Source organism: Nyctereutes procyonoides, unplaced genomic scaffold, assembly GCF_905146905.1.
Source record: "Nyctereutes procyonoides isolate TBG_1078 unplaced genomic scaffold, NYPRO_anot_genome, whole genome shotgun sequence".
NCBI lineage: Eukaryota > Metazoa > Chordata > Mammalia > Carnivora > Canidae > Nyctereutes > Nyctereutes procyonoides.
The window spans coordinates 28,000,221-28,025,711 of record NW_026575082.1 but is presented as its reverse complement, the minus strand read 5'-3'; the positions used below and the strand labels follow the sequence as shown (position 1 = coordinate 28,025,711).

Here is a 25,491-nt window from a genome sequence, read left to right as displayed (position 1 = left end):
TTTCTATTGTGCATTACAACTGTCACATTGATTTATAAGAATTCTTTATTAATGATATTGACTCTTTGTCACATATGTTGCAAAAACCTTCCTTGGTGGATTGTTTTGTTTTATTATTGTGTATGACTTTTGATGTATGGGATTTTGTATTTTTATGCAATTTAACATGTTGCTTTTTTCCTTTGATGATTGCTGTCTTAGGTTTTTTTTAGTTAAAATAGTTGTTGCTTCTCTTCTAACCACTGTATCTCTCTCTCTCTCTCTCTTTTTTTTTTTTAGATTTTATTTATTTATTTGAGAGAGAGTGAGAGGAAGAGAGCATGAGAGGGGGGAGGGTCAGAGGAACAAGCAGGGAGCCTGATGCGGGGCTCGATCCCAGGACCCTGGAATCATGACCTGAGCTGAAGGCAGATGCTTAACTGACTGAGCCACCCAGGCGCCCCTACTCACCGTACATCTTATCTCCCAACTGGACTGAAACTCTTTCAGAGAAGGATCTGCTTCCAAAATTGTATTGCATAATTCTACTCTCTGCCCAATTTCAGTATAAGTGATCAGTAAGTGACAGTTAATTCATTTAATGGCTATTCAGCTATCTAAGGTGGCTCCAGGGATCCATGCCTCTTCTTCACACCTACGTGGAACACCTTCTTTTGAAAGTGTGCTGGTCCAGTGATGTGTATCTGTCAATGGAGTGTGACAAAAATGGATGGATGAGATTAAGCTATAAAAAACTATGATATCGGGACGCCTGGGTGACTCAGCAGTTGAGCGTCTGCCTTTGGCCCAGGGCGTGACCCCGGAGTCCTGGGATCGAGTCCCGCGTTGGGCTCCCTGCATGGAGCCTGCTTCTCCCTCTGCCTGTGTCTCTGCCTCTCTCTGTGTCTCTCGCGAATAAATAAATAAAATCTTAAAAAACCCCAAACTATGATATCTAAGGCATCTGAGTGGTTCAGTCAGTTGAACGTACAACTCTTTTTTTTTTTTTTAAGATTTTATTTATTTATTCATGAGAGACACGGGGGGTGGGGCGTGGTGGCAGGCAGAGACACAGGCAGAGGGAGATGCAGGCTCCATGCAGGGAGCCTGATATGGGCCTCGATACCAGGACTCCAGGATCATGCTGCTGAGCCACCCCGGGAGCCCAGCATAGGACTCTTAGTTTCAGCTCAGGGCATGATCTCCAGGCACGGGATGGGGATAGAGGCCTGCGAGGAGCTCTGCACTCCGCAGGGAGCCTGCTTCCCCTCCCTCTTCCTCTGCCCCTCCTCCCCTTGAGTCTCTCTCTCTCTCTCTCTCTCTGTCTCTCTCTCTGAAATAGATAAAGTAGATCTTTAAAGAAAACAGACTGTGACACTTGCCTTGTTTTCTTTCTCTCCCTTGTTCTGTTGAGGCCTATTGCTCTCGGGCGGCTTACGGGACAAGGAGCTGAGGGTCACCATCAGTCGTGAGGAATGGGATCCTACCAAAACCACAAGAGCAAGCTTGGAAGTGGAACCTTCCCCCCTTGAGCCTCGAGACGGTCTTCGCCCTGGCTGCATTAGGGAGAGAACCTGGGCCACTGAGGGAACTCAGCTAAGGGACGCCCAGATCCCCTCCTCACTGTGAAATAACAGGTGTTTTAAGCTTCTAGGTGTTGAGGTTATTTGTTACACAGCAACAGATCACGAACACAATTGTTGGAAGAAAAAAACAAAGGCTTCTTGTCTTTGGATACTTTTCTTTGACTTTTATTACTCCCCCCCCCCACCTCATTTACTGTCTCAAAGAGTAAAGGAGAAACCTCTCTAGGGGATCACATCAACCCCAGAAACCTCTGTTGTCCTTAACATATTTCCAAGACACTGATGGCTGAGGCTGCCGCTGTGTGTCCTCACTGCGGGCCCGGGCCCCGCTCTCCTTACTCTTCCTCCGCGCGGTGAGGAGGAGGATGGGGCTGCTGCCTAGAGGAGGCCCTGCACCTGGCTGAGCAACGAGCTGGGTTGTACAAGCCCAGGGCAGAGCTGGGACACCATGGACTGGCCAGGGCCAGTCAGGACCAGGAGGGAAGAGCCATGCGGGTCGCGCTCTGCGGGGCACAGTGGAGACGGGACTTTGGAGACACCAAGGCTCTAGTGATTTTTGAGTAGATCACTGTGGGGTGTAATAGAAATCCCTCATCTATTTTAAGTAAAGTGGAGGTTTTAGAGGAACTACCAGTGTGGAGTTCTGTCTCCAGATGGGCCTGGATGGGCTTAGACTCAGAGGAGGGAGCAGCCGACCCCAAGCCGCACTGAGGGTGAGCCCAGGGGGCTCCAAGGGGAGGGCCAAATGGGGCTCCTCTCTCATCTCCTCTTTTTCCTTAGAATAAACGGTTCTGCATCTTACTTTTCCAAAGCCCTGAATTTTTTCTGCAAACATTCATACTAAAAGTCTAATCTCGTAAAATGAATCTCAGTTGACACGTCAGCAAGACCAAGAGCAGGCTCTCTCCCTCTGATCAGCTAATGTCATGTTAAGGGGGTGGGGGGGCGACAGCCTCTGCTGCTTCCCCGCTGAGCTGGCTCACCTGGACAGCTGGAACTGAGATGCTGTATCTTAAAAGGCATCCAGGTTTCCTATTCAATGGCAATAGCCGATTTTTGCAAGTTGTAAAGGTTTTTTTCAACCTCTTTAAAAATATTTTTGTCCGATTGGTTTTTAATCTTCACTGGGTACAGATATTTTTTGCACTTATAGGAATGAAGCTGGGCCTGGGCAATCAGAAATGATTAAACCCACACAGGGACCTGCAGACCCCAGGGTCTGAGTTAAATGGCTATCCCAGTGACTGCTGAAGACGGGGAGCTGATGTGAAAATTGAAGCAATTACCTAGATCACTCAGGCAGAAGAATTTCTGAAGCTTTTTTTCCTTGAACAATCTAGATAATTGCTTCAATTTACACTTCTTACTGGCTGTAGAGACGGGGATGGAAACCGCTCTCTAGGAGTGAGCTGAATAGAGAGAAGCAGTGTGCTCACAAAAATGATTCTGGTAACTCGGGAGAGAATGTGGGTGTGGGGGAGAAAGCATCGCTTTGTTTGTTTTTTTTTTTTTGAAGATTTTTATTTATTTATTCATAGAGACACAGAGAGAGAGAGAGAGGGGCAGAGGGAGAAGCAGGCTCCATGCAGGGAGCCCCACATGGGACTCGATCCCAGGCCTCTAGGATCACACCCCAGGCTGCAGGCAGCACTAAACCGCTGCGCCACAGGGGCTGCCCTTGGCCTTGACTTCTATTGGGCTCAAGCAAGTCAGAGGGAGGCTGTTCAGCATTGCCTGAATGATCCAGGTAATTCCCCACTCTCTGCTTTATCTCAGTTGTGAAGTTTCAGGGCCACACAAGTGTGGCTGGTGGGGGCGTCGGGATAAATTGTGGCTGGGGAATGTCGGGTCTGTTTGAGGCCCTTACCCTGTGCTATGCAGTGAGTTCACTGACTGCTTTCCTAGGCCCCGTAGATCCCTGCCTGGGGAAGGCCTTGCTGGGTCAGCAAAGAGAGGAGCGGAGTGGGTATTGTCCCGGAAGAGCACAGCACACCTGTTAATTTAAGCAGGCACCAACATCAAGGCACCAGGACTTGATCATCCCCTTAGGCAAATGACTCACCCACTAGGCTCCTTGGGGATTCAGTTCTGTAACGGAGAATTCATATATATTTTTTAAAGATTTTATTTATTTATTCAAGAGATGGAGACAGAGAGGCAGAGACACAGGCAGAGGGAGAAGCAGGCTCCATGCAGGGAGCCCGATGTAGGACTCGATCCTGGGACCCGGGATCACTCCCTGGGTGAAGGCAGATGCTAAACCACTGAGCCACCCAGGGATCCCCCCCGAGGGTTCATATTTTTGAGTGAATGAATGAATGAATGAATGATGTATGAATGTATGAAAGACGTTTATTGAGTTGCTACTTTGTGCCTGGCCCTATGCCAACCCTTGGAATAATTAACTTTATATTAATATTTGCCTTCTTTCTCTTTTTTTCATGTTTTTTTGTGGGGGGTGATTCCCCCAATCAATTCACAATCTCTTCCAGATTTTATTTCCAAATCATTTTCTCACAGATCTCTCTTTCAATTCTCACTCATCCAGAATAGATAATATTTTTAGCGCCATTTTGGCAGATGGAGAAAAAGAAAAATCATTCAGAGAAGCTGAATTCGTTTTCCAAAGTCATGAAACTCATTAGCAGCAGAACAGGAATGAAAAATGTAGGTCCTGAGCCCAGGGCTCCATCTCCAATGCAATTTATTTTTGGGTTCATTTGTCCTCGCCATCATCACCATCATGATGGACATGGATTGATCATTCAGAAAATATCTGTCAAGTATGTAAATAATGCACGATCCCCACAGAGACAAGAGCAAGACACACACACAAGACAGTTAGCAGAAGGGGGCACCTGGGTGGCTCAGTTGGTTGAGCATCTGCCTTCGGTTCAGGTCATGATCTCTTGGGTCCTGGGATCAAGCCTCATGTCTGGCTCCCTGCTCAGCGGGGAATCTGCTTCTCCCTCTCCCTCTGCTCCTCCTCCCCACTCGTCCTCTCTCTCTCAAATAAATAGACAAGATCTTTTTTTAAAAAAGACATTTATCAGAAAGAACTGTGAAATGGAAGGAACTAGAGAACAGTACCAGACAACAGCAGGAAATGTCATTGCAAGGCAGCACGTGCTCAGGTGCCAAAGCAGAGAGCCCTGTGGGCAAGAGCTGTTCAGGAAAATTTTCAAAGGTCAATTTCTTGTTCTTTCCAAGTTATCATATATTTTTAAAAATTGAGATACAGTTGCCTTAATTTCAGGTGCACAACATAATGATTTGACATATGTATCTCTTGTGAAGTGATCACCATGATAAGTTTAGTTAACATCCGTCCCCATGTATAGTGACCAGCTTTTTTGTGTGTGATGAGAGCTTTATTGTCTTAGCAACTTTCAAACATGCAACACAGTATACATTGTCATTACCATGCTGTACATTACATCCCTAGGACTTATTTATCTTAAAACTGGAAGTTCATACCGTTGACCCCCTTCTTCCAATTTCCCCACTCCCATCCCATGCCTCTGGCAACCACCAACCTGTTTACTGTGTCTATGAGTCTGGTTGTTTGTTTAGATTTCACATATAAGTGAGATAAAAAAAATAAGATTTCACATATAAGTGAGATCATGCGGTAGCTATCTTTGTCTCTCTGACTTATCTCACTTAGTATAATGCCATCAAGGTCCATTTATGTTGTTGCAAATGGTGATGTTTCCTATTTTATTTCTTATTTTAACCTGCACACTCAGTAGGTTTGTGTGTGTGTGTATCTTCTTTATCCATTCCTCTGTTGGTGGACACTTGGGTCGTTTCCATAGCATGGCTATTGTAAATAATGCTGCAATGAACATAGGAGTGTATATATCTTCTTGAGACCAGGATTTCATTTCCTGTGGATAAATACCCAGAAGTGGGATTGCTGGGTTATCAGGTATTTCTATCTTTAATTTTTTTGAAGAATCTCCGTATTATTTTCCATAGTGGCTCCACTGATTTGCCTCCCTACCAATGCTACACAGGGGGTTCAATCTTTTTAAAATCATGGTAAAATATACCACAATAAAAAATTTATGTTATATTTTATAGTATAATATTTGCAATTTTAACCATTATTAAGTGTACAGTTCAGTGGCATTAGGTACATTCACATTCTTAGGCAGTCACCACCACCATCAATCTTTGGAACATTTTTTTATCTTCCCAAACTAAAACTCCATACTCATTAAATAATAACTCCCCATTCTCCCCTCCCTCGCCCCTGGCAACTACCATTCTACTTTCTCTCCTATGAATTTGAATACTCTAAGTGGCATGATATAGTATTTGTCTTCTTGTGAGTTTCTCGTTTCTCTTAACATAATTTCCTCAGGGTTCATACATATTGTAGCTTATATCAGTATTTATTTATTTATTTGAGATTTTTAAAATTTATTTATTCATGAGAGACACAGAGAGGGAGAGAGAGAGGCAGAGACACAGGCAGAGGGAGAAGCAGGCCCCATGCAGGGAGCCCGACGTGGGTCTCAATCCCAGGGCTCCAGTATCACGCTCTGAGTCAAAGGCAGATGCTCAACCTGCTGAGCCACCTAGGCGTCCCCTCAGAATTTATTTTTAAGACTGAATAATATTCTATTATATGTATATACCACATTTTGTGTATTCACTTATCCATAGATGTACACTTGGTTTGCCACCACATTTTAGCTATTGAAGATAATACTACTATGAGGATGGGTGTATAAATATCTGAATCCCTGATTTCAATTCTTTGGAGTATATATGCAGAAGTAGAATTGCTGGATCATATGCTAATCTCTTTTTAATTTTTTGAGGAGCTGTTAAACTGTGTTCCGTGGTGTCTGCACCATTTTGTTCCCACCAACAGGACACAAGAGTTTCAATTTCTCCACATCTTCAACACTTACTTTCTGCTGTTGTTGCTTAATGCATGCGAAGAAGTGGTATCTCATTGTGGTTTTGATTTGCACTTCTCCAAGATTAATGGTGTTGAGCATCTTTTCATGTGCTTATTGGTCATTTGTATATCTTCTTTGGAGAAATATCTGTTCAAGCCCTTTGCCTATTTTAAAATCAGATTTTCTTTTACTGTTGATTTGTAGTAGTTCTTTATATATTCCGGACATCCCTTAACCAGTATGTGATTTGCATATATTTTCTTCCTTTCTGTGAGTCGCCCTTTCACTTTATTAATATTATCCTTTGATGCATAAAAGTGTATAAATTTGATGTTGTTCAATTTATCTATTTCCTCCTTTGTTTTCTGTGCTCGGGTATCTCTTCAATTTTTTTAAGCCCAGGCCATTCATAGGCTTTCCCTATGATTTTTCAGTCCTACCTAGTCTGTCTCCTTTTTTCCCCCCACTCCATCTCCTTGATTAAGCCTTTTTAGCCACCACTGAGAGCAGTCTGCCCAGGGTACTCTTACTTCTCAGTCATTACCTTTAGGTAATTTCCTCTCAAGTAGCAAGTGGGTGGGAGGGAAGGGGGAAGTCTTTATTAACCCCCTTTTTAAAAAAATTAAATAATTTATTTTGACAGGGGGTGGTTGGGGGAAGAGGCAGAGGGAGAGGGAGAGAGAGAATCTCAAGCAGACTCCCACTGAGTGTAGAGCCTGACATGGGATTTGATCTCACAACCCTGAGACCATGACCTGAGCCAAAACCAAGAGCCGGACGCTCAACCGACTGAGCCACCCAGGCACCCTCTTAATTAACTCTCCTGTAAAGAGCTCACTTAATAAACCTAGATATATATAGTGGCAGCAAACGTCATTTGCTCCATTAATAGTTGATGAGGGAATAGACGAATGAATAAGTGACACACGAACCCAGGGACACACAGGTCTCTCCACCCCAGGTTATCCATGTGCTGACTTTTTCAGACCTTCTCAGTGTGCGTGAGGTTCTGGTAATCCTCAGTGGGCTCGGGGAAACCGGGGATTGGGCTGACCTCTCCAGTATATCGTGAGGGTGACTGCTGAAGTTGGTGGGTGTCTGAGCCAGGGCCTGAGAACTACAGAAATGATGAGAATGTGGTGCTTGGGTCTTTTTCTAACCTACTTTCGCTGCATCTGAGGACAGGAAATCGAATTGGTGCTGCTCATAATGGATTACGAAGGTTTATTTTAGTAGGTCTGTCTTCTCAGCTAGGCTGAGAAACTGTATTCCCAGGTGCACTTGCATTTAAGCAACAGATGTACTCCTTAAATGAACCAAGTAATACATTTGTTTTACCGTCACTTATTCAGCACAGAACAGCAACAATCACAACTAATATCTAAAGGTTTATACCATGTGTGTGTCAGGTGCCATGCTAGGTACTTTAACAGTATTATTTCATCTAATCCCCTCAAAAACGCTATGAGATGATTATTATTCCAATTATGGAGATAAAATTGAGTCTTAAGGAAATTAAATACCTGGCCATGGTTCCCACATCTAGTGAGTGGCAGGGCTGGGATTCTTACTCAGGAGAGCTTCCTTCTAGGTCGGATTCCTTATTCAGCATGCTGCCTACTCTGTGCTAGGTGCTAGAGACATACAGGTGAGGCAGGTATCATTGCCCATGAGAGTGTAGTGATAGAGATATGCATAGGAGATTATGAGGGCAACAAGGAGGACACCTACCCGTGGTGGGTGTTTAGTAAGTCAGGGAAGCCTTCTTAAGGAAGGAGGTTTGAGTGAGTAAGAGAAAAAGGTAGCCCTGGGACGAGAGAGTGGTCATCTAATTGTTTTGCCAGCCCAGCACCATGTTCTTTTTCTGAGAATGTCATCCCTCTTCTTTTGGGAACCTTCCCACCATGGTATTCCTCAAAGATCTTACAAAGTTTCTGACTCGGACTGAGTGGTCTAGGGGTAGACACATAAGCCCTGGCCAATCATAGACTTTCCCTAGCTTTTTTTTCCAAACTGAAACTCCAAGCAAACATTTATCCCTATCTAGTGATAGACATTGAAGAATGAAACCCCGGGACCCCTGGCAGTTGGCTTTCCTGACGTTTGGGGGTTGGGGGTTGGGGATGATCTACAGTGAGAAAAAGGGAAGCCAATACAAAGAGAAATCAGGGACAAGAAGTAGAGAGAGAGAGAGAGAGAGAGAGAGAGAGAGTTTTGATGGCCTGCCTGTTCCCTGGCTCTGTTGTTTAATCTTTTTTTTTTTTTTTGAAAAAGCAAGATAATCTGGACTCTTTGGATAAATTCTCCTTTTTGCCACAGAGGTCCAGTTAGGTTTTTATTACTTTTTACTCTGTTTTTCTTATTTAACATACTTGCTTAGTAATAGGCATGAATGGGTGGGTCCTAGAGAGCAAATGGCTTAAAGTATCAGAACAAACACAGTGAAAGGTGAATGGAGGAAGCCACAAGTAGTTGGGTATTCTTCAGTGTGTCTACATCAAGACAAGAAGTGTAGGAGATGAAGCCAATAAGTAAGCAAACATCTCATCATGGGTCCTGTATTATGCAAAGGACTTTAGAAGATGATGCTGTATATATATTCTGATCATTCTTCAGGTTCTAAGTAAGCATTAAGCAGAGGTTCTATGAACTGCACTATCATTAATAGTAACTAAGAGGTTTTTAACCTGGCAGTCACAGGCAGGTTTTAGTTGTCCCCAAATCCAATAAAATAGCGTGAAAAACCTGTGGGTCTGTGCAGGTTTGTTTTTGGTTTTTGTTAGGGAAAAGGTCTTCGACTTTCATCAGGTATTAAAGCAGTTTCTGACCCAACATGTGTTGTGAACTGGTACGTGCAGGCATTTGGGGGAACAATGGCTTCAAATATTCATGCAAATCTCATTGTCCTCTTAGTTTCCTCACAGCTCTTACAAAACCATTCAGCACAGAGAAAATGGCCCATAACGTTGGGCTATCCTAAGGGCTTTTCCTTGGAGGTGATGAAAAGGTTTAGAGAGAGGATATAGACCTGGTTGACCTAGAGATTTTATTTTTTATTTTTAAAAGATTTTATTTATTTATTCATGAGAGACACACAGAGCGAGAGAGAGGGTCAGAGACCCAGGCAGAGGGAGAAGCAGGCTCTATGCAGGGAGCCGGACGTGGGACTCGATCCTGGGTCTCCAGGATCATGCCCTGAGCTGAGGTCAGGTGCTAAACCACTGAGCCACCCAGGCTGCCCTATTTTTATTTTTTAAAAAGATTTTATTTATTTATTTATTCACGAGAGACACACACAGAGATAGGGTCAGAGACACAGGCAGAGAGAGAAGCAGGCTCTCTGCAGGGAGCCCGATGTGGGACCCCGGGGTCACGCCCTGGGCCAGCCGCGAGCCCCGTCCCGGCCTCTCCGCCCGCAGCGGAGGGGACTACAAGTCCCAGCGTGCCCCGCGCCGGGGCCGGGCGAGGGCGGGGCGGCCCTCCGCAGTGACGTCACCCCGGGCGAGCCGGGGGGCGGGGCGAGGGGCGGGGCGGCCCGGGGAGGCGGCGGAGCGCGCTGGTGCTGATGCAGGATGGCCGGGCACGCAGGAGCCCGGGAGGTCTGAGCCGGGCGAGGCTCGCTCGCTGCGCATCGCCGGGGCCGCCGGCCGCGTGGTCGCGGGCAGGTGGGCCTGGGGCGCCGCGCGGGGCCAGGGCGTGGCCGGGAAGGCAGGTCGGCCGCCGGGGACCCGCCCGGCCCTCGAGGTCGCGATGCCCCGTTGAGAGGCGGCGTCGGAGGCTGCAGGAGGCGGCCTGGCTGCGGGCGCGGCGGCTCTCGCCGAGCCCCGGCCCCCTCCCGCCGCGATGGCGGACCCCGCGGAATGCAGCATCAAGGTGATGTGCCGGTTCCGGCCCCTCAACGAGGCGGAGATCCTCCGGGGGGACAAATTCATCCCCAAATTCAAAGGCGAGGAGACCGTGGTGATTGGGGTGAGTGTCCGCGGCGCGTGGCGGCCCCGACGGCAGGGATGCTCGGGCGCCGCTCCGGGGCTCCCCCCCCCCCGAGCGGCGGCCCCGGGCGGGCCCAGGTGGGGGGCGGCAGGTGCGCCGAGGGAGGGCCCGGCGCCGCCTTTGTTCGCGGGGTGGGGGCCCGCGTGGGCCTATTGTTCCGCCCGGCCGCGCCGCGTGGGGAGAGTCCTGCCCCCCCCGTGCCCTGGCTCCCCTCCAGGCCGCGTCTCTGCGGCTCGCGGAGGGCCCCAGGCAGCGGGCCCGTGGGTCGATCGCTTCACCTGTTCCGCTCACGACCTGAGCGCAAGGGAGGGAAAAAAAGGTACTGGAAAAATCCTGGCCTCGGCCGGGAGCTCCCACGCCGCGTGGACGCGGCTCCCCGCGGTGCATGGGAGGGCGGGGGGGGCAGGGGTGGCTCCTGCTGGCCGCCCGGGACCTGCGCCCCGGGTCGGGTCGGGTCGGGTCGGACCGCGCAGGCGACCCCCACCTGGTGCCCGCAGGCGCTCGGGGCGGACCGCGGGCCGCTCGCCCACCTGCCAGGGGCGGGGGCCGGAGCGCAGCCCCTGCCGGGAGCGCAAGTTACTTTGTGTGGTCGCGGCCGCGCTCCCCCCGCCCCCGCCTGCTCCTACCTTCCCCCCCTCCCCTCCCCCACCCGGTCCTACCTTACCCCTCCTCCTCCTCCCCTCTCCTCCCCTCCCCTCCTCCCCATCCGGTCCTCCCCTCCCCCCTCCCCTCCCCCCCGCGAGCACCCGGGCTGCCGCTGGGGGCGGGGAACGCCGTTGGGCTCCCGTTCTGCCCGCGGGGTGCGGGATGCGGGTCGGCCCGCCCCCGCCCCGTGACCCCCGCCGCCCCCGGCGTGTGTGCTGACGGGGCCCCTTTGTATGGCGCCGCGTGGGGCGGGACCGAGCCCACGGGAGCCCCCCGGGCACGCAGACACGGCCCCGCCGTCCGCTCCAGGCTGCTGATGCAGCCGCGGCAGCCTTCCCGGCCCGGCATCGATCTAGTGATGTCATCCCGATGACTGAGCATGCTCGGGCCGGCCCCCTCCCCCGAGCCCCCCGCGGCCGGGCCCTGAGGTCCGGTGATTGACGGCTGGCCGCGCACCCAGGGGCCCCGCGGGCGCCGGCCGGGCTTTCCGGGGCGTCGGTCTCACCCAGGTGGAGCCGCAGCCCCGCGGAGGCCCGCGGCCCGGCAGGTGCTCCTGCTCCCGGGGCGGGTGCTCCTGCTCGCGGGGCGGGTGCTCGTGGGGCAGATGCTCCTGCTCGCGGGGCGGGTGCTCCTGCTCGCGGGGCAGGTCCTGCTCGCGGGGCGGGTGCTCGCGGGGCAGATGCTCCTGCTCGCGGGGCAGGTCCTGCTCGCGGGGCGGGTGCTCGTGGGGCAGATGCTCCTGCTCGTGGGGCAGGTCCTGCTCGCGGGGCGGGTGCTCGTGGGGCAGATGCTCCTGCTCGCGGGGCAGGTCCTGCTCGCGGGGTGGGTGCTCGTGGGGCAGGTACTCGCGGGGCAGGTGCTCCTGCTCGCGGGGCGGGTGCTCACGGGGCGGGTGCTCGCGGGGCGGCTGCTCGTGGGGCAGGTGCTCGCGGGGCAGGTGCTAGTGGGGCAGGTGGGCGGGCGCCCTCCGCTAAGGGGGCGGGGGCGGGGCTGGGGCCTCGCCCCGGGCTGCCTTGTGCCCCCTAGAACGGCAGCGCCCCTTCGCCCCCCTTCCCCCCGTCGTGGGCTGCCGTGACCGCCGGAGGCCGCGTGTCCCGGCGCCCACCCGGGAGCTGGCCTAGGAGGGCGGGGGGGGGGCGGTCTTGTTCTCCGCCTGCTGTTGAAGACCCGGTGCGCTGCGGCGGTGGGCGGGGGGCGGGACCTGGGACCTGCGGCCCGGGCGGCCCCGGGGGCAGCGAGTAGCTGGTTTGGGTTCCCCCTCTCAGTTGGGATCAGCCCACACTCTGATTTGCTATTTCCTGAGCCAGGCTGTGGTTTAGAGTAGGAGCTCCTGGGGATATCTAGTCCCTGCCCCTTACCTTGTAACAGTTCTTTTAAACAAATAATTGTGCAGCACTAGAACATGTTCTGGTGACCCTATTTTTTTTTTTTTTCCAGAGGTTTTAAAGAAAAGCCTGGGGAACTTGTTTCTTCTTTGACTTCTCCACCTCCTCCTTCCTCCTTTTTCTCTTCCTCCTTCTCCTCCCCTTTCTCTCCTCCTCTTTCTCCGTTTTCTGAATCTTCTAAGAGTGATGCACCAAGACTAATGAAGGAGAGTAATAAATCATCCTCTTTGATCTCCGTGCAAGACAGAAATCCCAAGAACTATATTTCCCATCTATTTCCCATGTATTTCCCATACATAGGATATTGACTAAACACATTAAAACAAAGTCACTATGTAAGATGAATAATTTAACAAAAAATTGTGGATGTGAATACACATTTAACTCTTCAACTGCAAAGTGAAGATTTTGATTATCTTACTATAATCCTTCAATACAACAGTTTTGGATTTTATGTTTTTTTATTGAAATAAAGCATTTATATAGAAAAGTGTTCTCATAATAAGGGTACAGCTTAGTAAAGCTTTTATAAATTAACCACCCCCTTGAAACCATTTCTCAGACTAAGAAGTAGACATTTTGGGGCGCTTGGGTGGCTCATTTGGTGAAGTGGCTGCCTTTGCCTTGGGTCACGATCCCAGGGTCCTAGGATTGAGCCCCACATTGGGCTCTCTGCTCAGTGGGGAACCTGCTTGTCTCTCTCCCTGCAGCTCCCCCTGCTTGTGCTCTCCATTTCCCTCCTTTCCTCTCTCTCCATCAAATAAATAAAATGTTTAAAAAAAAAACTACCACATTTTGGGGACCACAGAAGTCCCATTAGGGCCCCTCCCAGTCACTAGCTCCCTCTACCTTAGGGTAACCACTCTTCTGATTTCTAATGCCATAGATTAACTTGTTTTTTTTAGAAATAAACTTAATGTACACGAAACCATATAGTATGTTTGCTTTTGCGTGTGGTTTCTTGCAGTCACCATCGTTCTTGTCCCATTCATCCATGTTGTGGTGTGTAGTAGCAGTTCATCCTCGTTCTGTAGTACCCCATTGGATGAATGTACCACAATTTATTCATCTATCGACTGTTGGTAGACATTGTTAGTTTCCACTTTGGGGTTAATATGGACAAAGCTGCTATGAACAACATTCTTTTACACATCTTTTGGTGAGAGTGCGTACAGAAGACTGTCAGATGGTGGAGGTGTTGGGACTGGGGTTGGCAAGTGCTAGGACCATTCCCCTTCCTAATTAATAATGTGTAGCTAAAGGAAATGCAGACTATCATGTTTTGTACACTCAGTAGAATGGCTCCCAAGTCAATTCAGTTGCCACCAGCCCATATGGTTCAGGTGCAGGTGGAGACTGCCTTAGGTAGGCATTTCTTGCACAGGCAAGGTGCAGTTGTGGGGATGGCCAAGGAAGACCAGAACCAAACGGAAATGTCAGTCATCTTCACTCCCAACAGATACATGTAAAAAATGAATTTCTGTTAGCTGTTAGTCTAAATTCAGAATTCCTTTTTTTTTTTTTTTTGGTGGAGAATGTGGGCATGGATCTTTTTTTTTTTTAAACCAGGGTCTTTTTTTTTTTCTTTAAAGTTCTGTTCAGTTTTTATGGAGATGTATGGTAAGAGGGAGATTTTGCAGGTGGAGTTTTTAGATTTGTCTTTTTAAGGGAATGTCCTGTCTTGAAGGGATCATCTCCACCATTTTTGCATTTTTTTCCCCCTAAAGAAACCTAAACGTTTCTTTCTTTGAGCACCCCGGCCTCAGTCTCTCTCCACCTTGAACCCTTGTCGCATTATTTTGTATATGATCTCACAACTTCGTTGTCTTAGATTATTAGTTTTATCATATGGTCAGTGACATTGTAAGCCAGTTGTAGAGATAAGGACCATCTATGTTTTGCTTCTTTGTACCTCGCCCATAGAAAGCACTTGATAAATATTTTTGATCTCTTTGTTGAATCTAGAAATCTTTACTTTGGTGTATTTAACTTATTTCGTGGGCTCTTCATTGGCTGTAGGCTGTGGGGAGTAGTTAAAAAAAACAGTTTTAAAGAGAAGTGCTGTTCCTTTGGGCCTGCTAAGACGGCAGGATACAGTAAGAGAATTGGGAAAGCAGTATCTTCAGCTTTGGTAAAAATTAGGAAAGCTCTTAACAGCGGTGATGAGCTAGAAGTGGAGGGTGGGGATGGCCTAGTGATTAGAAAATTGATTCTTCAGAGGAAAAATACTGGATTTATAGCATTGCTGGACGTACTCCTCCATTAGCTGCTAAAAGTCCTGGTGAGTCAGCCACTACTTTGGGTCTGACTGTTCGATGTATCCGCATTGACGGGCGCCCTGCCTTGGACAGCTCCCAGGAAGCTTCCCCGAAACGGACATGGACACTTGAGTTTCCTCACTTGGGGCCTTCCTCTTGTTCAAAGGGCTAGGAAAGCAGGAAGTTCTGACCTTTGAGAGCCAAGGCAGAGCATCAGCCATGGGCTGTGATCTGGTCAGTGGCACGGCAAGTGGCCTCCCCCTGTGGGGACTCAGATCAGTTCTGGTGGATGCGCGAGGAAGGAAGAAGGGCCTGGGACAGAGACCACCACATTGCAAGCTGGAGTTATTGTGGAGATGAAGGACTAAAGAAGAAATAACAGCTAAAATTTTTCTTTTTGTCCGTAGTAACGGTTTTTAAAAGCAAGAACATTAAACTTTTTTTATTTTAAATTTATACACTGTAAAATCACTTTTTTGCGTATATAGTTCTATGCTACGGGCTTTGACAAATACTAAGTTGGGTAGCAGCGCTGTATTTTCTCTTGCTGCCGTAACAGATAACTACACATTTAAAAGCTTAGAACTATACAAATTAATTATCATACAGTTTCCATAGGTCCGAAGTCCATCCGATCAGCTGGTATCTCTGTTTAGAGTCTCATAAGATCAAGACCAAGCTGTTGACGGGGCCCTTTTCTTTTCCAGGGGCGAATATCCATTTCTTTGCTCATTCAGGGTGGTGGCAGCATCCTGACAGTCGCAGGAGTGTGGTCCTGTTTCCTTGGTGGTTGCCAGGCCTGGCTGTTCTCAGTTACTAGAAGCCACGCTCGGGTCCTAGTCACATGGCCCCCTTCCTTCTCTTAAAAACCAGTCCCTCTCACAGTTTATGTCTCCCCTGCAACTTCCACTGCCTGTCTCTCTTACTGACCCTTCTGCCTTCCCCTTCAACTCTCATCTGGTTACAGCGCACCAACCCGATAATCCGGAATCGCTCCCGATTTTCAGGTCAGCTGATTAGCAACTTTAGTTACATCTGCAAAGTCCCTTTTACCCTGTGACATTCACATATTCACAGAGTCTAGGAATTAGAGTGTGAACATCTTTTGAGACCACTGAGACCACACACCAGCATACTCAAAATATAAAACAGTTTCGTTTACGCCCCGTGCCCCCTGCCGCCCCTTTGGTCGGATCTTCTCCCTTCTCCACCCCTGACAACCGCTTCTTCTTCCTCTCTATAATTTTGCCTTTTCCAGAGTGTCATAAAAATGGAATCACGTATTAAGGATCATTTTGAGCCTGGGTTATTTTACTTAAGAACTCTTTGAGATTTATGTTGTTGCACGTATCAGTAGTGTTTTTTTTTTTTTTTTAAGATTTTTTATTCATTTGAGAGAGAGCTTGAGAAGGGCAGAGGGTGAGGGAGAAGCAGACTCTCCACTGACCCGGGGGCCAGATTCAGGCCTTGATCCCAGGATCTGGCGATCACGACCCAAACTGAAGGCAGATGCTCAACGAGCCACCCAGGTGCCCCAGTAGTGCAGTTCTTTTTATTCCTTAGTGGTAGTCTATCACACGGACCTAACAGTTTGTTTTTCCATTCACTCATTGAAGGACAGTTGGGTGGTTTCCAGTTTGGAGTGATGATGAATAAAGCTGCTATAAACTGCTTTGCATTTAGGTTTTTGTGTGAGGGTAAATTTTTATTTCTCTTGGGTAAATACCAAAAAGTATATCAATCACATTTAACTATATGTTTAATTCTAAGAAACTGCCAAGCCGTTTTTCGAAGTGGTTGTACCATTTTGTTTTCCTTCCTAAGAGTAGTATTCTGAGCCAAGATTTTATTTTATTTTATTTTTTATTTATTTATTTTTTCTGAGCCAGGATTTTATTTTATTTTTTTATTATTATTTTTTTTAGCAGGCCGAAACCCTAGTTTATTTCAGCATCAGCAACATCTTAGCCATCACAAAAATAAACTCTACCAAGGGCGACAGAAGTCTCTACAGCGAGGCTAAGGGCTCAGCTGCCAAGTGGCGAACATCAGAGGGGTGCATGGTGGGCACTGCCCAGGCAATAAGTTAGGAAGCAGCGGGGCTGGTGGTGGTGGCAGGTGTGGGCTGGGGCCTCACTTCTGGGCAGGCACGAGGTCATGGATGGCCTGGCCCTGCTCCAGCCGCTGCTCCATCTCGATGAGCAGCTTCACGCCATCCACCACCATCTGTACCAGCTCCACCTCTGAGAAGCCCAGGCGGTCTGTGTTGGAGACATCAAAGATGCCACCCACTGCAGCTGTGTCCACACCACCTGTGCCTCGTTTCTGAAGCCGCAGCCGCTTGAGCACCTCCGGGAACTTCTCGTGCTTGCCCAGGTGGGGCAGCTTGATGTGCACACCTGCCCGCAGGCCTGTGCCCAGGTTGGATGGGCAGGTGAGGATGTAGCCCAGGTGAGGGTTCTACGTGAATTCGTAATTCTTTGACTTGAAAAGTGTTTCAATCTGGGTGAGGCCGTTGCAGAACCGAGTGAACACCTCCTTCATGTTGCCCCCTTTCTGCATGGGGATGACCCGCAGGTGGTCTTCCTCGTTGATCCACACCAGGAAGGTCTTCTTGTCACTGTGCCAGATGCCGCGGGCGTCCGGCCAGTCGCGGGCCATGCCCGAGGCCAGGAGCAGGGGCGACGCGGGCTTATCGAAGAGGACGTGGTCGTCGATGGGCTGCTGCTGCTCCGCCTCGGTCATGCTCTTGAGCGCCTAGTAGCGGCCGGCCAGGCCGCCGTCCGGGCTCGACAGGGCTTCCACGGAGAGCTGCTGGATGGGATGGCAGCGGCCGCAGTGCGGGGGGAGGCAGGGCAGACCCGTGCGCACCCGCGAGCTCGGCCCTAGTTGGGGTGCGGGTCGTCGCCGCCCTGCAGGGTGTCGGGGTTGAGGTCGGTCTTGTGCTCGGTCTTGTGCTCGTCGCCGGGCTCGTAGCCGCCGTGCCGGCCGGTCCTCGAGGGTGGGGTCAAAGAGCTCCTTGCACACGTCAAAGGACTCTTCGTCGCCTGCCACGCAGCCCACGGTCATGAGGTGGGGTGGCCCGGGTTGTCCACGCCGGCTGGGTGACGTCGTCCCGCGGGAAGCCGCTCGGGGTGCTCTTGGCGCGCAGCTCCGCGGAGAGCTCCGGGTCGGCGCCTCGGCCTTGTGGTTGTTGTGGCCGCTGAGGTCGGGGAGCTCATCCTCGGCGGGAAGCGGAGCTTCGACGAGTCGTGGCTGTTGGAGGAGGGCGCGGCGCGGCGCGGCGGGCGGGCGGTGCCTGGCGGGCGGCCTGGCGGGCGGCCCTGGCGGGCGGGGAAGGGGCAGTCGGTCCGTCGGCAGCTCCGGGCGCGGCGCAGGCGAACCTGAGCCAGGACTTTAAAGAGTCAATTCAGTCACTTTGTCTAAGTGAGCACTAATAGTAGTGGTCAGTAGTGTGGAGATACACCAGTCCTTCATCCTTCTGTGCCCTAAATTCAGAGATGCTTACATCACTTGAAAATGAATGAGTGGTTTCCGGTAAACATTCCCTCTGAAACCCTAGAATAAAAAATAGCTATAATCTCGCACGTGCCGCTGAGACCACTCTGTTCAAGATGAGCACACGCCCGTATTTCCTAGATGAATGGGGTTGGTAGAGGCAGCAGGGAAAGTCCGTCAGAACTGAGTGTGGGTTGACTAGCTGGTTATGGGGCTGTTTTGCAAGTTGCTTAACTTTTCTGGGCCTCAATTTGATCATATTTAAAATGGAGATAAAATTACCTATCTCACAGGGCTATGAGAATGACATGAAATGTTCAAAAGAGCATCTTGCACAGAGAAAATGCTCAATAAATGCTAGTATCTCCCATGTTTCCTATCTGCCTTATAATTTTTCTCATTTTCAGGATTAGCTTTGTCCCCCCCCCCCCCCCCAATTACTGCCCTTAACTCTGTCCCCTGAAAGCCCTCTTGCACGCCCGTATCTTCAGCATTTGTTCACTCCCTTCTGCTTGGGATAGTCTTGTGAAATTCCTAACTGTTCGTGAAAGCAGAGCTTACGGTCGGGTCCGTTTATTTATGGACTGTAGCAGCTAATCCTTTTGTTTGCAATGATCACGTGAGGAAAGAGTGTGTGTGTGTGTCTGTGTGTGTGTTACAGGTCTTTGCCTCCCTCCCAGTAGTTGCCCAGTTGCTTAGTAAATGTACCTTGACTGAGGCTTCCTTCTTCCCTTGTTCCCTGCATAGAACCAGGTCTCCAGACAGGTCAATTTCTGCATTTCCTTAAATAACTCAGGTATCACGGGGGATTTCCTTCTGCTTCCACCTGTGCTTGCCAGGCCCAACTCCCCTCTTTAATGACAATGGTTTCCATTCTTGGCTTTTCTTCCCCAATTAAAATAGGAAACCTCCCCCACCTTTGGGTTCCCGTTGGTCCCTGCCTCAGCTTTCCCACCTGTGTCTACTTATTAAATGAGCAGAAACAGGACTCCCTGCTCCCTGATGGTTTCTCTTGACTGAAGAAAAAAATAGCCCCACTGACAGCTCCAATTTCACCTTACTTCTCTCAAGGTTTTTTTTTTTTTTTTTTTTTTTTTAATAAGGTCCTCTTTTTGTGGCTGAGAAGGCTCCTCCTTTAACCCACCTGCTGCACCCCAACCAAGTTTCTTCCAGGAGGCGCCTACTTGTATTTGTGGTTGTCTCTGCCGGTATTGCCTAGAGTGTGGGAGAACCTGGAGTCTTCAATTCCTCCCAGAACTTCCCAGCAGCAGACCTGGGCTGAGCCAGGCGGCCCAGGACCAGCTCCCAGCCTGCACCTCCTTCGCTGCACGGACCTGGACAAGCTGCTAAAGCTTGCTGGGTTTCAGCCTGCTGGCCTGTCAGCAAGGGACCGGATCACTCCTGCCTTGTGGGGTGGTTGTGATGGTCAACAAGAGCACAGGTCCATGGGTGCCGAGCACAGGGCTCGGCCTGTAGCGGGCGGTCAGGTGCCGTCCCCTTTCCCAGATCAGCTGGCAGTGATCTCTGTGCTCTTGGCAGACTGACTATCCTTGGGAGAGCCGAGACCCTTCACAGGCTCCCTGGTCCCCTCAGGTTGTGTAAGAGAAAAACACCCTTCTGACCCTTGTAAAAGTGGTAAAGAGATCATGGTGACGGGTGTCCGTACTGTCGCAACAGGGAGGAGAAGGGAGGCTGGACTCCGATACGCAGGGCAGCTTGCACGCGGTGGGCGGGTAGGTGGACGGACAGTTACCAAGAGGAGACTTCCGGGCCAGGGGGGTTCTTGCCAGAACGACCTCCCAGGATTCTTGGTGCAGGCAGGCGGGATGCTTCCCTGTGCTGTTGGATCTAGGTTCTGAGGTCGTCAGGGACACAGAGATCCTGAGCACGGGGGGGGGGGGGGGGGGGCTCTCCAAACTGCCCGAGCCGGATTTCTGCTAACACTGGACTTTGCAAGGACAGACCTGCAAGTGCAAAGTCAGGGCCCAGGTGAGAAGAGGGCCCAGAGGGGCCTGACTGAAGTTGGGTCAGGACGAGAGTCGTCGTCAGTTGGAACCCAGGTGATCCAGTGGGGCATTTGAGACCCTCTGTATGCTGGGCCTGCCTACCTTCCTGACCTCGCTCCCACCCCATGTTCCATCTGTGCTTCTATTCCCCCAAATGACTCGGCTGCTAAGTCTCTCCCGCCCTACCCCAGCTGCTCACATCCCACGTGCCCGGGATGACTGTCCTCAGAGTGGCTGAAGGACAAGCATCCATGTGCTTTCAGAGTCTCATTCCATAATGCCTTCCCTGAAACTTTTTCTGACCGGCCCCTTTGCCCCTCGAACCCGGCCAGGTTATATACTGGTACGCTCCCGGCTGACCTTCCCCAGCACTGGGGTTCATTTGTTTGGGTATGTGTCCTTTCTTCCAAGTAGACTGAAAAGCCTTTGAGGGCAGGAAATGTGTGCCACTTACTCACATTTATTAACAAGGCCCGGAACAGTGCTTGGAACAGAGTAGATGCTTAGTACCAGATATTTTTTGAAAGAAATAGAAGAATGCGGACTGTCCTACGCTGTTAGACGTTAGAGCCTGGAGTTAGTTGCTTGGATTTTTACCTTGACCTCTCTCCAGCTCTGGCAGCTTGTTTTTCCTACTTTGGGACATCTTCATGGTTTCGTTGTTACTGTCTCAAATGAAATGGCTTTTTCAGGGGTTCTGACATATTCCATGCTCATTGAAAAAAATGCTGAGGCTGTGCAGAAAGGCATGAAAAAGGTGTAAAAAGCACCTTTAATTTTACGAACCAGAAAATACCGTTGTTAACGCTCTTTGTGTATCCCAGCTCTTTTCCATTCCGTAAAACACCATACTTTGTTTTAGAACAAAGATAAGATTTTCCAGAACTCTGTTTCGAAAAGCCACTCTTGCTTAGCGGGATAGTTCAGATATCAGCATTTGTAATGGGTCCGTATAATTCTGTTATGTCTCTAATCAATAACCATTTCGTAGTGTGAGGCATTTGGGCTTTTGTGCTTGTTTTTGTTTCTGTTATAAACAAAGGTGTGATAAACGTTGGTGCATACCTTTCTTCATGCCCTTGCCTTGTGTTCTAGGATACACGCTCAGAATGGGGATGGCTGGGTAACAGGATATAGAGGATTTTAAGGCAGCCATAGTTTTTGAGAGAGAGCAATCCAGAGAGGGTAAATTGTCCTCTGTGTTGTACTCTCACTTCTTTGCTTACCAGATGGAATCGCTGCCAGTTTGTCTCCCAAGGCATCCCTTCATACCTGAACTAAATTAACTTCTTACCGAGAGTATGTGCTGTCATGCACCGTTAACCCACAGATCCAGAACACGGCAGTGCCTTCAGACTTTTGATGTAAACCATACGATTTTGTAGGCTGTCTCCTGTCAGTTTCAATATCCTAAAGGATGTTGTTTCTTGGAGGTGATCAAAAGCTAAGTCTGTCTCTTGAGGCAGAGAAAGATAGAGGCCAAGGTTCTAGTGTTAAAGAAAAATAGGGCGGATGCACCCTTTCTTCTTGGTGCTAATGTGGAACAGCCTGTGATATCTTCTGGGCAGTGGTAGGATGAGAAGGGATGAAATAGCCCGATGCAGGACTGGATCCGGATCCCAGGACCCCAGGATCACGACTGAGCCAAAGACAGGCGCTCAGCCGCTGAGCCACCCAGGTGCCCCTGGGGTTTTCTTTTTATTTATTTTTTTAAAGATTTTATTTATTCAATCATGAGAAGCACACAGAGAGAGGCAGAGACACAGGCCAAAGGAGAAGCAGGCTCCATACAGGGAGCCTGACACGGGACTCGATCCCAGGACCCCGGGGTCACACCCTGGGCTGAAGGCGGCACTAAACCGCTGAGCCTCTGGGGCTGCCCAGGATTTTCTTTTTATTTTGTGCTTTTTCTACACCTCTATCTCCCTTCAGAGCTTTTTTTTTTTTTTCTTTTTTTTTTTTTAAGAGACAAAAGGAATGAGAAACATAAAAAGGAAACTACAAAACTTTTTCCTTAAACTATTATGTTACAGTGGATTCTGTTGTCTCATATATATTTTTCTTCTCAATTCTGTTGGGTTTATTTTCCAATACTCAATTCACATCAAGGATGAGTGTTCATTAACTGAAAAGGTAATAAATATGAATACACCCAGAAACACCTAAAAGAATTGCTGTAAATGTAGTTCGTACCAATCTGAGAAGGGTGGTACTGAGCTCAGAAGACAACTACGTGATCCATCTGCCTGCTTTCCTGACGTTTCCACAAGCCAATGAAAGCCGGAGAGCACGTAGCAGGGAAAAGCTATAATGCAAAAGCTCCTTGAATAGCTTTTCTGGGTGATGCTGCACTGCTGGCCTTGGTCTATTGAAAGGATAAGTGGGATGTGATCATTAAGGGAGAGAGGCTGGAAATCCTGATATGGGTCTACTGTCCCATGTGACTCCATAGCAAAAGCCTCCTTTCTTGTTTCAAGGTCCTTTATGTATGAACATTTCTTTTTCTCCTCACGTGTAATCAATAGCACCTAGTACTCTGATTTGAACAAACCAGCTACAAAAGGAATTTATGAAGCAATGGGGGAAATTTGGGTATCTGACATTAAGCAATTGCTCATATTTTACTTGTGATAATATTATTGAGGCTTTAAAAGAGAACTAACCATATATATATGTGTGTATAGGTCAGGGATAAAATGATGTGAGATTTCACTTTAAAATAATCAGGTCGGGGCGGGGGGGCACCTGGTGGCTCAGCGGTTGAGCATCTGCCTTTGGCTCAGGTCGTGATCCTGGGGTCTCGGGATCGAGTCCTGCACCTGGCTCCCCATGGAGAGTCTGCTTCTCCCTCTGCCTGTGTCTCTGCCTCTCTCCCTCTGTCTCTCGTGAATAAATAAAATCTTAAAAAAAAAAAAAAGGAAAATCCCACTAATTTATGCTTTAACTTCTTAGACTGCGATGTATGGTGGTAAGAGCTGCCAATCAATAATACTATTTTAGGAGCAACTTATTTAAAGCTCGTGGCAATGCAATTCTGGAATGGCAAATCTCATGGCCTCTTCCTTTTCCAGGCCTTCTCACTGAGCAATCTCCCCCATTCCCAGGTTTCGTTTTGCCTCGCAAGGAAATGAAGAGCAGTCTGCTTCAGTTCTTTGAGGATGTTATATGTCATAGTTTTTTTTTTTTCTGAAAAAAACAAAACAAAACAAAACAAAACACCTCATTCCCCAGGGATCATTGATTTTCATTTGGGACCCCCCCCCCACCGTTACGTAACAACTCCATCTGACGTCAGAAACTTTGAATAGTGTTGGGGGAAGGGACTTCTCCTCTATCGCGGCTGCCTCCTGCCTTGTGGAGGGGAACAAATTCCATTCTGACTGGGCAGTGTCCAGACCTGTCTGGGTCCTGGTCACTGGTGGGCAGGATCCCGTGCGAAGCAGTCAGTCCCTTTCTGTATCTGTCTTTGTGGGGAGCCGACCTGTGTGAGGTCTGGGCTCCTGGGCTGGCTTCCAGGAGCTATTCTTCTGTCTCTGCTCTGCATGCTGCTAAGTGGGTCGAGTGAGAGGGGTCCACAGATTCAGGCCCAGGTGGGCTGGTCTCAAGGTCCAGAAGAGGTTGGGTTGCAGGATGGAGGGGTGGTGAGGTGAGGAAAGCAGACAGACCATGAAAGCCAACTCCCTTGTCCAGGTTCGGTATTGGGGTGATGGGTACTGGTGCCCTGCCCAAGTGGTGCCTGGGTACTTGAGCAAACTCACCCACCCGGTGGGTAGTGAGGCTGACTGTTAGGGGAGGCTTCTGGCTTTTTTTAGGTCCTTTGTGCTAATGTCATCATATAGCATCAAAACCTCCTAACTAATAGTTTATTTATATAATATTTGTGAAAAGTAGACTTTAGAAAGGAAGTGTTTAGCTCTTCAGTAATAATTACTAAACAACACAGCCTACTAATTATGTGTTCAAACAAGTGGGAAAAAGACAACCCAAGTACTATATCCTAGAGTAACAACACTTGCTGGTTCATTTGTTTGTTAAATGTCTCTTTTTTTTTTTTTTTTTTTAAATTTTTATTTATTTATGATAGGCACACAGTGAGAGAGAGAGAGAGAGAGAGAGAGAGAGAGGCAGAGACACAGGCAGAGGGAGAAGCAGGCTCCATGCACCGGGAGCCCGACGTGGGATTCGATCCCGGGTCTCCAGGATCGCGCCCCGGGCCAAAGGCAGGCGCCAAACCACTGCGCCACCCAGGGATCCCTGTTAAATGTCTCTTAATAAATATGGCTCTTTGATAAAGATTGGCCCGAAGATCTGTTTTAAAATGTATTTTCTGGTCTAGGCCTTTATCGAAAAGAGCTTGTCAAAGGGAAAATGTATAACAAGTTAATACTTCTTTAGTTCTATTAAAAAACATATAAAGAGGTAATATATACATTCATGGAAAACGTGAAATTAAACGAATTCTTTATTACTATGAAAATTTTTTCCTTTTTTAAAGATGAGAGTTTTTGGACTTCATTGTAATACTCTGCTGTCCAGTATGGAAGCCACTGGCCTCATGCAGCTCTTGAGCACTTGTAGGGTGGCTGGTCCAACTTGGGATGTGCAGTAGAGGTAACATTTAGGCTGACTTTTGAAGACTTACTAAAAAAAAAAAAAACAGGGAATATAAATATATAAATATAAAAAGGGACTATAAATATATAAATATAAAATCCCATTTTTGTGTATTCATTACATTTTGAAATGATAGTATTGTGGATATGTTGGGCTAAATGACATTAATAAAATGATTTTTACCTTTTTATTTTTAAAGTGTGACCAGTAGGAAATTGAAAGTTACACATGTGGCTTGCATTCTTTGCTGGCAATGCATTTCTGTCGGACAGCCTTGCACTAACATTCAGATGCCGACATACTGTTTCTGCATTTATTAATTTTAGTTCCACTTTGGTGTATTGAGGGCTCATCGTGTACTAAGCTGAGTAAGTCAAGATGCCTGCCATCCATAACCATAGATATAATCCAAGGAAAGAAGACAAGTAAAGAAAAAAATGGTTAGCATGCTGGGAGTGTCCGAAGAGAAGAGGAAACACAAGGAGTTAAAAAGAGTTAAAAAGAGAGCACATCCAGTTGTGTTCAGAGAAGCGTCTGGCAGAGGGACCATTGATCATACCTTGATTCTGGGACAGGATCTTCTTTGCAAGTGTAAAATTTGCTTCCTTAAGTTA

The 25,491-nt window shown here is 48.6% G+C and overlaps 1 protein-coding gene and 1 pseudogene across 2 annotated transcripts in view; one reads left to right on the top strand and one right to left on the bottom strand.

Annotated features, from left to right (window-relative positions):
* The first annotated feature begins 10,041 nt into the window (after positions 1-10,041).
* Positions 10,042-25,491, top strand: part of LOC129514572 (kinesin heavy chain) — a 151,817-nt gene continuing 136,367 nt past the window's right edge. For both annotated transcript variants that reach the window (XM_055333248.1, XM_055333247.1), the window contains exon 1: positions 10,042-10,450. In XM_055333248.1, the coding sequence (XP_055189223.1) occupies positions 10,325-10,450 (126 nt within the window). In that variant the 5' untranslated portion in view covers positions 10,042-10,324. The remainder of the gene's footprint in view (positions 10,451-25,491) is intronic.
* Positions 16,678-20,915, bottom strand: LOC129514452 (creatine kinase B-type-like; annotated as a pseudogene).